The sequence below is a fragment of the Buteo buteo genome, chromosome 5 (assembly GCF_964188355.1).
Source record: "Buteo buteo chromosome 5, bButBut1.hap1.1, whole genome shotgun sequence".
Taxonomy (NCBI): Eukaryota; Metazoa; Chordata; class Aves; order Accipitriformes; family Accipitridae; genus Buteo; species Buteo buteo.
In genome coordinates, this window is record NC_134175.1 from 28,218,424 (window position 1) to 28,235,438 (window position 17,015).

The 17,015-nt window shown below is 37.9% G+C and overlaps 1 protein-coding gene across 2 annotated transcripts in view; it reads right to left on the reverse strand.

Annotated features, from left to right (window-relative positions):
- Positions 1-17,015, reverse strand: part of OSBPL6 (oxysterol binding protein like 6) — a 112,515-nt gene that overhangs the window by 18,007 nt on the left and 77,493 nt on the right. The window contains exons 15-21 of one of the 2 annotated variants that reach the window (XM_075028347.1): positions 14,102-14,176; positions 9,903-10,068; positions 8,813-8,943; positions 6,594-6,701; positions 4,131-4,268; positions 2,669-2,756; positions 2,237-2,490 (exon numbers count right to left, since the gene is read on the reverse strand). In XM_075028347.1, coding sequence (XP_074884448.1) covers positions 2,237-2,490; positions 2,669-2,756; positions 4,131-4,268; positions 6,594-6,701; positions 8,813-8,943; positions 9,903-10,068; positions 14,102-14,176 — 960 coding nt within the window. The remainder of the gene's footprint in view (positions 1-2,236; positions 2,491-2,668; positions 2,757-4,130; positions 4,269-6,593; positions 6,702-8,812; positions 8,944-9,902; positions 10,069-14,101; positions 14,177-17,015) is intronic. The other variant, XM_075028348.1, reaches the window with a different exon arrangement.

Genomic DNA, 17,015 nt, shown 5'->3' on the forward strand with positions numbered 1-17,015 from the left:
AAAAAATCACAACAGGCACTCAGAAGTTGAAACAAAACTTCAGAAAAGCAATATGGGGATTAAAAACCACTCAGCTATGCATTATCTGCTAACAATGGGGCGAACCTTAACCAGGTCCCCCTTGCCTCACGCTAGCAAGGTCATAACACTCATGTGAGCTTTTACATGCTTTGTTTTCATCCCACTGTGTAATGAGTGCTCCATTCTCTATTCACTTCATATTATTCATAAATACAGCATCAACAGAATTAATGCTCTTTTCATGGGCTGTTCTTCAACAGTGTTCTGGTTTCAGCTGGGACAGAGTTAACTGTCTTCCTAGTAGCTGGTACAGTGCGATGTTTTGAGTTCAGTATGCGAAGAATGTTGATAACACTGATGTTTTCAGTTGTTGCTCAGTAGTGTTTAGATTAAAGTCAAGGATTTTTCAGCTTCTCATGCCCAGCCAGCGAGAAAGCTGGAGGGGCACAAGGAGTTGGCACAGGACCCAGCCAGGGCACCTGACCCAAACTGGCCAACAGAGTATTCCATACCATGTGATATCCCATCCAGTATAGGAACTGGGAAGTGGGGGGTGGGAATCGCCACTCAGGGACTAGCTGGGTGTTGGTCGGTGGGTGGTGAGCAATTGCCCTGCGAGTCATTTGTACATTCCAAATCCTTTCATTATTGCTGTTGTCATTTTATTAGTGTTATCATTATCATTATTAGTTTCTTCTTTTCTGTTCTATTAAACCGTTCTTATCTCAACCCACGAGTTTTACTTCTTTTCCCGATCTTCTCCCCCATCCCACTGGGTGGGGAGGGAATGAGTGAGCGGCTGCGTGGTGCTTAGTTGCTGGCTGGGGTTAAACCACAACAAACAGTAAAAACCTTCATTCTTCCAAAACCTTTTTCATGAATTTAACTATAATACACTACAGAGAAATGAGGGGGTTTACTATCCTTATGACATATAGACCAATGAGAAGAAAAAAGTTTCCACTACTTTTGGATGCTTATTTAAGATAGCAAAGTCCTGCTTTTTCAAAGAACAGCGAAGAAGCAGGTAACATATTCACAGTACTGCTACTACCACTGATGCTTTGGGTATTCAGGACTTTTGCCAAGCAGGCCCACGTGCCTTGGCCTGGGTGTGCACTTTGCATTTTTAAGGTACTTGTTAAAAGTTTGGCTTGTATCCTCAGATAGGGGATTGAGAAGGGGATTGAATCCGTGTTTCTGAAGAAGCTTTCGGTTGCACCACGGCTTTTCCTTCCTGAACTCTCCTGACTCCTTCAATACTCACCTTCCAAGCTTTTCAACAAAAAAGGCAGAGTCCTACAGGCAAACAGCCTGCTTTACTCAGTACAACCCTGCCCAGTCCTTATAGGATCTCCCTTTTGTGAGGGACATAAGGAGTCTTGTAGGAAAACAGCATGCAATGACAAATAATTCAACCCCCTATAATAAGACAGGTCCAACTTCTTCAGTGGCAAGGAAAACATACCAATGTTTAGGACCCCTCGCTCTCCTGCAGGCCATGTAAATGTGGCAGTTCATGCACCTGAGCGCATGGCTATATGACAGCCACAGGCAACCTCTCTTCTCCCAGTTATCCACAGTGCTGTCAACCCGTACTAGGGAACAGTAGATATGTTCGTCAACAACACTGCCAAATTTCCCTAACAGCCTTTCCCTGTTTCTTCTGAAGAAAAGGAGACATGACAGATCAAAGCACCCTGAGTCCTGAACACAGGCTGTTGGCTGTCAGTTAAAAAACCAAGACATACTTACAGGGCAGTTGAAGTCAGGCTGCCCAAGCAAACCATTTTGGTGGTTTAGAACTTCTCTATTAGAAATTGCCTAGGATGACATCTTATTGACATCTACATTGATCATAAGCCAGCCACAGACTTGATTAGCTCTTAGAGGCTACTGGACTTGATCACTGAAAGCCAGGAAAGGATGCTGCAGGACTAGAAACTGCCAATGCCTACATATATGGTCCTAGAGAGTGAGATCAGTCTTCACATCAATGAGTCACAATTGCAGGACTTGGTTTAAAGTCACGAAAAGTCCCTCAGCCACGTTCAGATAAAACCTACCACCTCTAATTGTTCATAGCATTCATTTGACCCAGCAGGGAGGTCTGTTGTCTGTGAACAGGAAGAGCAAGACAGGACCCTGCACAGACCTCCACTCAACAGCTCCCTTTTTAATACAGACATAAGAAGTGCTACACTAGATTTATTACCATGCGTTCATAAGGATCATCTGTTTCAGCAGCCTTGTCCAAGAGTTCACTGTATTCCAGCTCTTCACAAAGATGTTGTAAGGTATTCAGAGGTTCATTTAGCTCAACTGGCATGGATACTTTGGAAAGATCTTTGCCAATGTTATTTCTCAAAATATTCCACAGATTGATGTTACTGGTGTCAGGGCTGGGAGCTGGGAGACAAGTTCTCCGTCCATTCCTGAATGCACCTCCTGTTAGCTCACCATTAAGAACTGGGAAGGAAAAAAAATATTATCATAAGAAAGCGCTAGATTAAGAAAAACAGACCACCAGAACAAGCAAGCCCAACTTCACTGATTTCAGCTGAGTTGGTCTTGTACAGACATGCAGTAAATCTGGTACACGAACAAAACCAAAATAATTTTCCAAAGTTTAAAAATAGCAGTATACTTTGCCGAGAAATGTTGTCTGCAACACTGGTGTTGTCCTCAGATATATTATCACTCACATCACTGATATAAGATTCATCATCAGAAGCCTAAAACATAAATAAAATATCACCTAAGTCAAATACATACAAAATATACCAACAAATTAGACAAATATAATTGAAACACAAATATTCAAAGAAATCATCTCTACTCAATTAGAGCTTTCAACTAAATCAACTGGATGTTTCAATCAGCCCATACTGCCAATGCACTAAAAGTGTCAAAACAAATGCTATGCTCTCCTTATGTTTCTGAATTCCTTAATATGAAGCCAAATACAGGCATTAAATTTGCAAAAGGGTGACCTCAAATGAGACCAGAGATGAACAAAAAATGGACAACATAATGCGCTGGGGATGGGAGGTGAGAAGAGACAGACAGATTTGTGTTCTTTATAAAGAGCCAAACAATAAAACCAGCTTGTGTTTCAGCAAAAAATTATATAAACATCGACCTATCATTTTGCAAAACAAGAACTACATCACTGTCTTAACAAAATTCAAAATTTTTTTCTTTCAGAAATATTACTTTCAAAATATTTTACCATATTTACTGATAACAGAGTATTTATTATAAGGCCTATACCATTTGGGGGTGACTTTGTAAAGTTTGCATTTTGTTTATACCAGACACACTGATTTTCCATGCTGATATAGACAATCCAGACTACTGAGATAACATGTACTTTACACCTGCCAGAAGCAATAAGATAAGGAACCAATCCATTCTTTAGATGAACAACTCTAGCCGTGGTTGTGCCAACTCGTGGCACATGAGCAATCTTTGTCAAAAAGAATATATGGTGGAACACTCTTATTTTCTCCTACAGAAGAGTTGTGGTAGACCACAGCACTACTGTGGCTTTATAAAAAGGTATTTTTAAAAAATAAACAAATTTTTAAAATTGAAGAATTTATTCAGGATAGCACAGGAAAGCTGTGGACAGCAGCATGATTCAGGAGCCTGAACTGTATCTGATGGCTTCAACTTTGAGCCTGAGTGAGCCAATTTTTCAGGCTTTTGTTTACTTCTCTGATTATAGAGAATAACTTTATATGTATACTAGATGACTTTTTTTTTAAAGAATATTTTAAAATCTGTATTAGTTGACAGCATAGTCAGACATAATTGCTCCTGTCTACATCACCCTTACCTGAAACTTTCATAGTCTAGCAAGGACAGATACTGAACATAAGCTACTGATACAAACAACTTTCAACTCAGTTTTACACTCCAGGGAACTTCTGCACTCCATCACAAGTGAGTCTCAGGTACATTTACCTACACCTTACACATTCTGATACCTTTTTATTCTAAGTATTGTTATTAAAAAACAAAACAAAACAAAAAAAACATTCACTAGTGGTAGCAATACCTAAATCTGTCCAACAGCAAAGCTGCAGCATGCTGTCATAGCCTACCTCGTTTTCTGACGAGCTGGCAGATAGAAGCACTTCCTGTGCATCAAAGAACTCTGAAACGGATTCAGACATAGAGAGCCTGCTCTCATTTGAAACTTGCTGAGACAGTGGCAAACTGACATGAATTTGTTCACCCGTCTGTAAATAAAGCACAGAAAAATAAAAGTATTATTTCTAATATAAAATAAATATGCATAGAAGGGGTAAATCACCCGAATAATTTTTCTATGCCAAATATAACCACAGGTAGTAAAGACAGCATTTTAGTAGGGCTTTGTGTGTACCTAACAGATGAGACTTTGACAAATTACAAAATAAAGTGCATTTTGAGCAGTGAGATACATGTCTTCGAGGCCTGCTCAGCATCAACTGCTAAGTTTTAGCAGCACCAATAATCACAGATCTAGTTCTGTATCCAGAGGAATGATTTTGTGGACAATAGTTGGATTGTGTCAGACAAATTCAGCCATGAAATTCAGATGAAAAGACACCAGGTCATAACAAATTACATCACTGGGAGTTAGCTTTGATACAACCAAAACTCAAATATATAGCTTTATAAGGTCAGGGAGTTATAAGTTACTTTCAAAATAAATGCGCTTGTGAACCAGTTTAGTAACAAATGTTTGAAATGTCTGAATATTCAGGAGGATGGCTATAATATATATTTATGTGCTTTGATTCCGTGTTTGTACTTCAAAACTCATTCAAATGATGCCATTAACACTGACTCAATACTACTAAAGGGAATGAACTCTCTATGGTTTATTATAAAGAGAATTTAACAGCAAAGGCAAGGGTTCAAAACTGTGTTATGTGTATATCAGTAGGGGGGCAAGCTAATTTAAATAGTGGAACATATATTCCTCTTCCTGCTACTGATGGGAGGAACACCAGGTTTCAATATGTTACCCTACAGGCTGTCATTTTAAGAAGGGAGGAAAACAAGATTTTCTCCCTGTACCATTCCACCAAAGGAGCTGCTGCTGTGCAGGGAAACAGGCTTCTGACTTAATCCCTTAATTTATATAGCATGTTGCTTCTGGGAGATAATACAGATGAAACTACCAAAGCCCTTCTAAACACAGTTAACTCTTCAGATTGCAACTCCATCCCCATTAATCTTACTACAAAAGTCCTGCAAATGGTTTTGTTGGCATCTTAATCTTGTAGAATTATTCTATATAGTTGCCTCAAAATGCACTAACCAAAAAAAAAAAAAAAAATCAATCATAAACTAGCCAAGAGGTCAAAAACCATTCCTTTTTCACTGGGGCTTATAAGCTTGTAGATGGTTTATGATGTTTGATGAATTATAATGGAAACAGAAGCTCATTTCACTGTTATCTTTACAGGAAGTGATTGAAATTTTAAGTTTTTGTATTAACTAGAGGGACTTGGAAAAATACACATGCCCCTACCTGAAAAAGATGCTCACACAGGCATTATCTACACACTGCAAGATTATACATATAAAGCAATCAAGAGGAGTGAATGAGAGATCTGGGAACTTTGAAAAACTTCTTCAGTCAGACACATTTGCACCAAGATAATGATGTACATATGGAAAAGAAACAGCTAACCAAGAAAAAACACAAAATAGAAAAGATGGTCATTGCTCAGAACTTCACTGCAGATTGCTGTGCTGTGGCACCACTTCACCTCTATCTTCTGTTGCTAGTCTCCAACGTGCTGGACTCTTGGAAAAATTGTTTGGACATTTTCAAAAAGCAAATACACAAAAGTAATTGGAAACATTTTTTCACCTTCCTTTCTTGTTGGAAGAAGTAATTAGGACACAAAAGTATGTTAATTGAAATGCCATGCATTGTGGTCAAAGTGACCACATTAATTGTAACAGCTCGCATTAATTGTATTACAGCTCGCAAATTCACATTTGTTCTTCTCATGATGGAAGCTGACTTGTTACTAACACAAATTTCCAGTAATCTGTTGACTGAGGAAAGCAAAACAAGGAAGACTAGATGTTGCAAACATGGTATTAATATAGTGCTTGGTTCATAGACTGAACCTTGTGATTTCAGCAGTGTCACTCAAGATATTAAACATCAGGCCATTTAAGCACTTGCAGGATCAGGCCATTAAATACTGTTCTGTTGATTTGGCAAGAAACTAAGATACAGAATTGGTTAGCTACTGTGTGTTACATTCAAATACAGTAAAACCTCACTAATTCCCACAGCCAACAATTAATATTCCAAAACTGGAGTCCTTCCCTGTTTCTCTGCAGAGACCAAACTGAGCTCTTTCATGAGATCTGACATATGCAAAATAAAAGACAGAAGTTTTATTTTATGTAAGGAAAAATATAATCTGACTTTTTCTACAAATGAACATTTGCCAATCTGAAAAATTCTGTAATTTGCTAGATGCATTTCAGCTATTAGTGAGAATTAGCAAGGTTTGATTGTACTCTAAATCCATTAAAGGCCAAAGTCTTACCTCATCAGGACTAGGGATAATATTTACACTGACAACCTGATCACAAATAACAGATTCTGAATGTATTCTGTTCAAGCGACTCCTTAGTTCAGCATTCTGGTTGAGAGCCTTAAAATAAAAATTGCACATTTCATTTAAAATTAAAAAGTAAGTGTTAAACAGCAAAAAAAAAAAAAAAAGGAAAAAAGAAAAAAAGAAAAAAAAAGTAGCTTCTTCCCAGCAATTTCCTAAGAAATCACAGAACCCCCTTCTTCTTTTTATAGAGATACTTGTTTTGAGATCTTCTCTAAAATGATTTAATCTTTTGGCTGATTTGCCTTCAGTGATTTTCAGGGGGCAGGGGGTACAGATATTCTCCCACAACATAACAGTGGCATTGTACCATAATTCTTCAGATAGCTCTTTGGCAGGTATACTGGTGGGTACAGTACAGAAATGGGGAGTGAATGCAGCAAGAAAGAATGAAACTGCAGAACAACAAATGGGAACTACCCGCAAAATGCCCAAAGAGGCAATTCTTGGTTTACAATTATACAGCCCTTTCTGAACCAAGGTTATCAGCACTTAGAGCCTGCAAAAAGGAAATTGCTTCCTTTCCAGCAAAACCAACATAATTGCTAGTATCATTGGGTGTTTGCCCATCTGATCAATTTGATATGTTTGCATATGTGTACTCATTTCAAACTACTGATCCACTAGAGTGGTATCTGCTGATTTTTCTCCTTTTTTAAAGCCCAACCCAGATTATATATTTGGGTGCATATATACATATTGTCTGTTATCTAGAAAGACTCATGTGCAAGATTCTGAAATCCAGAAAAAGTGTAATATGTTACATACCTAGAACATGAACTGACTTAACCCTAATATATCCCCATTACTGAGGGATATGGGAGGGAACAACAGACAGACATACTGTTTTAGTAGAAAATGACTGTTACAATGGAGTAAGAATCTTCTTCTGCCTCCCCCTAGTGTAGACTCAAGAATAGATTGCATGAATGTACCAAAACAAAGTAGGACCAAAGTAAAATAGGTTAGCTTAAACTGTCACTAAACAGTTTGAGTGACCCCATTTTGCTTTGTTCTTAAACAGTCTGGGCATGTTCGCAGTTGCCATCTACCAGGAAGGGAAGGTGACAACTAACAGCAGGCTGGCAGTAGCTTCTTAAATTGCTCAAACCTGGTCATGAGACTGGTTGAACCCAACCGTCTCACTAAGGTCAAATTTCCACTTATTCCCCATTGAGACTATGAACTAATGTGTAACAGTGACTTTTAGACTGACACTGGAGGCTAGGAACAAGAAGAAAACATGATCACCTATTTCATACAACTTGCTAATAAGTCTCCACAGGTCTTAGTTAAATTTGTATCAATAACCAGAAATGGTTACCCTTACTCTTGTCCTTAACCTTTCTTTATTACAACACACAGTAATCAATCTGCGTAACACGATATGCATCTCTATCTATAGAAACATGCATTAATTCTAATCTCATAGCAAAAACCTCCAACCCAATAATAACAAGTGTATGAATTTATATACACATTTGGGTGAAGTTCTGTTTGCCTTTAAACTTCTGCTTACATTTCTTGCAGATGCAATACCCCATACCAATCCGTTCTTCAGAGTAAAAGCTTTTCTGTTTTCTTGACAATGAATTAAAAAATTTGAGTTATTTTGCAACCTGAGGACTTACTGTCGCTTTACTTGTTTTTCCCCACTAAGGTTAGTGACAATTTTTCCTTTGGTTTAAGTGGGAGAGACGCTGGACAGTAACAGGTGTGTAGCTGAAAATCCAATTTACCCATAATTGTCCTGTAACCCATGATTCCTTTTGCAGTTAGAGACATGGACATATAAAACAAATCTGAAAATATACAGTAAAAATTTAAAACTTAATTAAGAAAACAAGAATATCTCCTGGCTGTGCTGGAAACGGCTCCAGGAAAGATATCTAGCATTTCTATAAAAACATTTGATCCTTTTTCTTTACTTCAGAAAACCATAACAGATACATGCTTACACAAACAAATGATATCCTTCACCTCCACATGCATTTAGGTTAGACCTATGTCATAACAGAACATATGTCGTAGTTCTGTCATGACCTTGGCTTTTTTTTGGCTCTTTCTACCTCAGGAAATATCCAAAATATAAAAGACACAGCACATCTGGCAAGCTAGATGTGCTTGAAATCAAATCAAGAACATACCTGTGAGAGGGACTGTCTGAGGTGTGCTATTTGAGCATTGTGGCCTGTAAGATCCTGCTCTGAAACAATCTGCTTAAGCTTCTCCTTCTCTATAGCTATGCTGTTAAAGGCAGACTTCAAAAGAGAATGTACTAAGCAAAAAGAAAAAAGAAAACAAGTGTTTTCTCAGTTACAGAACTGCACATTGACATCTATTACAATATTTCAGCAATAAAGACAGAGTGTGAGATTTCCATCCCACAGTTAGGGAAATTTGAAACAAGGATCTGAACTTCAAGTGATCCATGCCCAAATAAGTACAAACACTTACAGCTCGAGGTTGTAAGGTGCATACTGTATGTTCATACATATGTCATCTGAGCATATTCTTGGTGCTGAACGTATAGACAGATGTGTGTTTGGAAAACCTGTGCCCAGAGTGTGTTCTTTTCTTTCTGTTTTTTTATTTTTCTCTTCAGAGTAACAAAAAATCAGTTCTGCTAAGACTTAATATTGCACTAATAAAGAGGATTACTTGGTCTTTAAACATGTTTTTGACATTTTTTAAGATATCAGTCTCATGTTTTTCCTATATTTGCTATATAACAGATAGCGAACTGATAACAGACCCTTCTAAAAATAGTATTTTTGAGTCTGTAGGACCATTCATTTATTGGCAATAAAATGGCATTTCTAAAGTACATTCTAGTAATAAGCTCTTCTGTTGTTTCCACTGATGTAGAAAACTTTGCACAAAAATGAACTGGACATTATATGTAGCAGTGACATTTTGATTCATGTCTGGGGAGAGATAAACCATTTTATTGAGAAACAGTTTGCAAATTCAGTCACGTATTTATAAGATGCAGAAGTAGTTCAGAAGACTTCTAAAAAAAAATTTCTTATCAGTTTACCTATCTCTAGGTTAATGACATCCATGGAAAATGTAAGAAGGATAATACGTGTTATCTTTATGTAAGCCCCTGACCAGCTGAAATTTCTTATACAATATCATCTTAGCAGACAGATGCCCTGGCCATAACTAAGTGAAGGCAATAAAGAAACACAACAGAGAAGCGCAATAAAGGAAGGGCTTGACATTTCCAGTTACCTTTTTGTGCCATCAGGCAGAATTCTTCTTGAAGCTTCATGTACTCAGTAGAGCACTCCAGAGGGTCCGTTACATGGCTTGGGGGAGTCTGAAACTCAATGTCTGCGCAAAGGTTGGGATTAGATGAATGCAGTCGAACGGGTGACATTGTAGCACTGAAAGGGACCTACAGAGAGAAACAGTGAAGAAGTACTGTATAAGGTGCAACCAACCTTTGGACTCTGTTGAAGCAAAATACAAATTTCTTCTGAAAACAAAAGACTTGGTTCACAATGTGAAGAACATGGTAAAAGTGAACACGTAACTTTTTACTTTCCTATATCTCAGCACAGCTGATGCAGAATTCTCTTTTGAGATTTTTCACTGAAACAGACAAAAGGCCACCTAAATACATAGCTAACAGCTAATGATGGAGCATTTCAATTCTAACATTTACAAAAATGGACCATTTCATAATGCTTAAAAGATGACTGGAAAATTAAACCATGACACATACTGCTTTATATTTGGACATTTGAGAGTACATGTAGTATGAGTGTTGCTACAATACCAACATTTGAAGTATGCAAGTTCCTCCACAGATCTAGAAATAAGATATATTATTATCAAATACAGCATTGAAGTTTTTCAAAACTACTGGTAAATGTTGAGTTGAAACTCAGTGTACAGGCAACTATGAAGAGGGAAAAAGCATATAGTCTTTCTATAGTCTTTCTAACTAAACAAATAAACAACAACACCCCCAAAAAATCAAAACTGCACCTGATTTACTGTAATACTTTTCAGGTAATAAAACCATATATGCAAATCTTTATAAATTATATACATGTATCATGTGTATTGAACAGTTACCTACTTGCCACATATACAGCGTATGGCTGCCACTGTTATATATGTGAAGTGTGTGTCTGTGAGTGTATGTTGTATTTTATTTTAATTTTACCATTTAAACACATTTGTATAAAAATCAGGCCAAGAACCTAATTTTCAAATTTAAATGCAAAGAAAAGGCATGCAGAACTACATTTTGTTACTGAAATATTAAGCACTGTTAAACACATTGAACACATTAAATCTAATTTATTACATTACATTGATGAAATGTATAAATCAAGAATTTTCACACTGCAGCCCAATGTTAATTATTCAAATATGAAAAATGGGGCCAAAATATAAAATGTGTCTTCTGAGGCATGATAAAGAGCAGCAGATAACATAAAAAGTCATATTACTAAAAATTTTTATCAACAGATAAGTTCTATACTACCATCAGTATTTGAAATTGGTACCTTGTTATTTGATTAGATCAGCGAACAGTTTTATCAATACCTTCCTGTAAAAGTTGCCATCAATATATGTCTTAGGTTTCTGATTCACCAATACAACCCTCAAAATCCTGTTGGATCTATTCATCATATCTCATTCCACTCATGAGCATAATCTGCAAAATACCAACTTCCATCCTGTTCTTCCTCAATTTCCAGATACATATTGCACATAAAATAATAGCTCTACGGCACCTATCCAGTATAAACTTTATTCTCTCATGTATTTTGATTTTCAGCTATATCAACAAAGTAGGCATTTTTTATTGGACCTCATTTTTACCTCATATCAAGGGGACTTCATTAACAGGAGATGTAGAATAAATTCCTTCCGTTTGTACTGGATATTTACCCCATTATCTTCTTCACGAGAACCAGACTGCCTCTCTCAACAGCCCAACAAAACTAGGTTAACTGACTAATGTGACTAAATATAGGTTCATTTCAGGTTTCCTTTACAAAACCTTTTCAATTCTTAAATCGGAGAGCATGTTCCCAGAATTTTCTGACTGGGAGCACCACAAAGGTTCAATTGCTCCAGGTGGCTCCCAGAGGGCAGAGGAGGTGGCTGCATGATAGCTGTGTGTGTGGGGAGCACGTACCCAACCCTAAGGCCCATGCAGAAGGCAGGAAAGAAAGCTGATCCCGGCTGTAATGAAGGATCTTGAGGGAGAGTCCCCACAGTCCCAAGTGCCTGTGGTGATGGGGCAGGTTGCCCCAGTCCCACATAGACTGGCAGAGCTGCAGGCAGGCTGCCCACACATGGTGAGGGCTTTTTAGTCACTTTGTGATGAACCTAGCTGAAGAGACCTGCTTTAGATCCATCATTTCTGCCTCATACCTCAGCTGGCCAGGCTGAAAAACAATGTTTCTGCAGTGAGGTTTATTGGAAAAATAACATTGCAAGGTGTGTCCTAGAAACAGCATTTACATGTTCTACAAATACTGTCATACTGCTTCCAAGAAATACACATTCACATGACAGAGACAACTAAGTGCTTTGCCGACTGCTTTAAACACAAGAACCAAAAATACTGAACTGTTAACTGACGTGAACTCTCCTCATACGCATCTTTTAGAAAAGTTTCCAAGCTACTTCCCACAACAGATGAAAAAATCCACATTGAACAAACTCCTTCATTCTTTTGAATAGGCAACAGTCCAAGAAACACTGCCAACATACTTCTCTTCCCCTTTTTTCCTTTCACTCCTGTGCTTTCTCTCTATATCCATGGTGACTTGATTCTGACTTTATTACTCATCTTTTTTTGGTTGTTTTTTTTTTGTTGTTGTTTTGGAGGATTTTTTAAAAATATTTAGCTTCTTGATGCATCACTCTGGTTTCCTCCATACACACACTCTGCCAGACACAATCTCAGATGTACCTTGTCCTGACTTTCTGCTTTACGCCAGGGACGTAACACACACTCATCCATCACCTTCTTCAGAACTACATGTTCACAGAGGAACTGACTGTTCCTGGTAGAGCGGGTTGTAAGGAAAACCTCCTCTTTCTGCCATGCGTTTAACTGATGCAATTCTGTATCCCTCAGTCTATACACACAGCTTCACTGTCTGGGAGAGACAAGCACTTTGCTGCATCAGCCATAAGACCAGGCCATTGCCACGACCACTGCAACAGCTGCAGAGTCATTTTGGTGCCTCTCGTTTTCCTTCCTCCTGCGCTTCTTCCAGCTCCTGCAAGACCTCCCTCAACAGGTCTTCACTTCAGCTGCAGGTAACAACTCAGCAATTCCCTGGACTCCTACTGTCTTGCAATCTAAGTCTAGCTATGTTTCCCCCACTTAAGCACTCCTTGGTACAGCTCTTGCCAATGTTGCTTAATTACTACTGAACCTACTGGTTAGAGCGTCCCACTGACACTACTCAGCCACATAAACTGCAAAGCAGGTTGATTTCTCTGCTAGGCAGGCAGACCGATGAGGTTGGAATACCAGTCAATTATTTAGCACAGCCTTCAGCATCAACTGATTACGGGGGATTAAATTTAGATGAGTTAATTTGGGAACCAGAGGAACACTGATTTCTCTCATGCTTTTTAGGAGGGCCTAACAGTAACTGAGTTTTGTGGTTCAGGTAGCAGGAGCTCAAGGTATTCAGGCTTAAGTAGAAGCTATGTCTGATCTAGGGGATTTTAGCCATGGGCTGGAGCAGCAGACCCTGGAATACTTTAGCCTGGTGAAGACATTCACTGCTTGGGCTAAGTAAGGGGTATGGATTTAAAGTTCACTTCTATCTTTGGCTGCTCAGAGTCTTCCCTACCTGCTTTCATAGCTCCAGATTTTGTGTCAAAGACTTAGAGAATTAGCAAGACTAAATACAGACACTAGAGGTAGTAATATGACTTTTTGGGATTATGGAATGTAAACAGAAAGTGTCTCAAATGAAAAGGCTAACCTTATGCTACTTCAAAAAAAAGAAAAAAGAAAAAGAAAAAAAAAACCAGGAAATTTTATAATTCCATGCTTGTTTGTAACAAATCTCCTTGGTTCTGCTGTCTTGCTATAGACTGTTACGAGAATCTTTTAACAGAATTTCATCATTCCTTTCCATTTTGTATAGTATATAGCAGAGTATGTCAAAGACATGTCCAAATAGTGCAGGGCCTAAGTCTAACCGTCACTTGCACTTGCATAAAGGAGGAGGGACATGTACCATGAAAACAAGCTCAAATCCACATTTATGGAATTCATCGGTGTCAGGCCTGACCACTTCTAAGGAACTCAGCTGAAAGTGGGTAGCACGGACACCTCCAAAAAGTGCAAGAAACATTTTCATAAGCTTATTACACATTCAAGTTGTTACACAGCTTCCCATCTTCAGAGCTATCCCTTGATTTTTAAATCCACTCACTGTTGTAGCCACTGCAGCTGCTAGTCTCTGCCGGCGTCGTGTTGTGCTGAACTGGCCCTTCGGTGCCGGCCCTTCCTGACAGTGAATGCAAGAAGAGAAGGAAGTAGAAAAAGAGAAGGGAAGGGGTGATGGGACACAGGAAGATGAAAGGTGATCAGAAAAGGGAGAGGGAAAGTCTTTAAGTGGATTTCAATTTTGTTAACTCTTATGGCCTACACATTCTGAGGACATATCACATGTTTTCAGTTGTGTATGCCAGAGACATAAAAAAGCTAGATACTTCACTAAAATTATCTCCAGATGAGTTGGACTGCAGTGCACTTACTAAGACTACCAAAAAAAAAAAAAAATTTATTAGCATTGCCATAAGGCAATTATGGCATAAGAAAACAAAAAGGATGCTATGGCATGGCAGAAAACACAAAAAACAAACTCCTTCTGGGGGTCACTTGACCATCTAGAAGATGAATTCTGAAAGACATCACTTTGCATTAGTGGAAGCACATGAACTGTGGTCATCGAAGATGCATGCATCTCAATGGTAAAACTTTTCAGTGTGTATGTTAAGAGTGAGCTTGCTTATGTAAACATTCCTGTGCACAGCTCTAGCATTTCCATGTCCATCCTTGAGCCTATTTGTGCATTTTCTCCACACACAACTTTTTTGAGTTCCAACTACTTCTCCTGTACATTACTGAAGGCTTGGCTTCCAAAGCAATGCAAAAACTCGAATAAAGCAACACAAATGAAAACTAAGTATTCCAACAACTACTTCCTTTTCTGCATGCCTAACTTGTGGCATCATCCTGCTTAATTTCACTTTTATTTTACTTTTAAGAAAATTCATCATGGTACATTAAAGTCAAGCAAGTAATTGTCAAATGCAGAGGAGCTCCACACCTATCATGAAGTCCTTCTATTTAATGTCTAATCAAAATGTCATTATTTTGAAGCCATTTTAAGATTTTAGAAGACTAGAAAATCCACCTTTCTGCTTTTAGAAAACAATTTTCAAACCCTTTACATTTTTCTTCACCTATATCTTCACCAATAGCCACTTCAGTATTTTTAAATCTGTATACTTTTTCTGAAAGCAGCCTGGGCGCCATATAAATAACAATGGTGTAGATTGGATACATGGACACCATGCTGAAGAACAGGATGTTGTAGTGCAATATTAGATAAAGTGTCTTGCTCCCGTAACATTCCTGCTAGTAGGGGTTGCTGCATCTGAGAATGACTGTACCCTCCACCCTCTGGCCGATACTAGTCGCAGTGTTACTGACAATGGAAGGATTGTCTAACGATCACAGAGAGAGAAGCCTTGCTTTGTAATATTTTGTAAAATTCTCACATTAAAAAACATGTACATAACCTCTAAAATATAGAGTACAAACTTTGTTAAAGCAGAGAACGCATCATATGCATAATGTAAAGCTCTTTGTGCTCTGCAGCAGTATGTCTATCCTGTGAATAGGAGTTTGGAAGAATATTCTTGTTTAACTGATAGGGACATAAATAAATATATATATGTACAGAGAAAGAGACATGCACAAATATATATTTGGCTGCCAGATTATGAATGCAGGTATGCATTATTAAAATGGGAACAATGAGCTCTGCAGAACCACAAACTCCCCTCAACACAAGAGAAAGTGAGGTCATAATCTGAGTTATGATATAAAGAAATACTGATTTAAGGGAAAAGGTAATAAGCCAGTCTTTGGGTCTGGTTTCGTTTCTGAGCTGAAAGCCTCAGTAGACCAAGCTGCCTTTTCAGGTTGCTCCATACTATATAGTTCTCTATTAAACTACTTTCCCTGGAAAACAAAACAAAACAAAACAAAACAAACAAAAAACAGTCTTGGAACTTCACAGCTCTGAGCTCTTGAGGGAAATTAAATTGTTAGTTCATTTTATTGCTTTTCAGTAATATTTTTCTTCTTCTTTTGAAGATCTTTAGATTGTCATGAGAATGACAAATAGGTCTTTTACACAATGGGAAAAAAAACAACCAAACCCTCGTTTTTTGTACAAAAGCATTATTTGTAAAATGAATGAATACAGGTCAACTAACCTGTTGTTGTGAGCCATTTTCATAAGACTTTAAATACACTTTAAAAACAAAATAAACCTCGTTCATAAAAGCAATCTTTCTTCAGAGAAGCAGTCCATGTATTACTCTTGAGTAAAGGCCTGTAAATTAAACTGTTAATTCTAAACAATTTAGCAATACTAAACTCCCAAACCTGCAAACACATACACACATGCTATGTGCAATTTTCCTTTGGGGAGTAACCCCATTCTAGTCACTGGGATTAGCTGTGTGAGCGAAGTTAACTGCATACAGAACTGGTATACCTAATAAGTACATATGTATTTCTAAGAAACAAAGCAAGTAGCTTTTCTTACAAGAAAAAGTGTTTTAAACACATTATACACCTAGCATTCATATTCCAGAATGTGTTAGCAGGAATACAACAAAAGCTGTCTTATTAACAAAAATCTGGTAACAAGTATAATATAAAACCTGGATGGAAGAATTCTCTCCTTGCATCCTTCACAGCGGATGCTGAGCTAGCAAAAAATTACACTCTCATTCTCCATTACTCATGAACAAGACACTTGCATATACAGCACTCTAATTTTTATGCTCCCCAGGAGGATGGCTCTCAACATCATACTATCAGAGGGTCTTTTGATGCTAGTTAATGACTGCTTATTCTAAAATAAATAGGTGCAAGTACTTCAAATGGAATTAATAATGCAACTAGCTTAAAGTTAGTATGTTAGTATTAGCATTATCCCCTTTTAGGGATGTACAGAGGCATGGGGAAAGAAAAAGGACAACAGAAGTTTTCTTAGTACCAAATGTCAACTATTTAATAGCAAATCATGTATAGGCACCATGAAG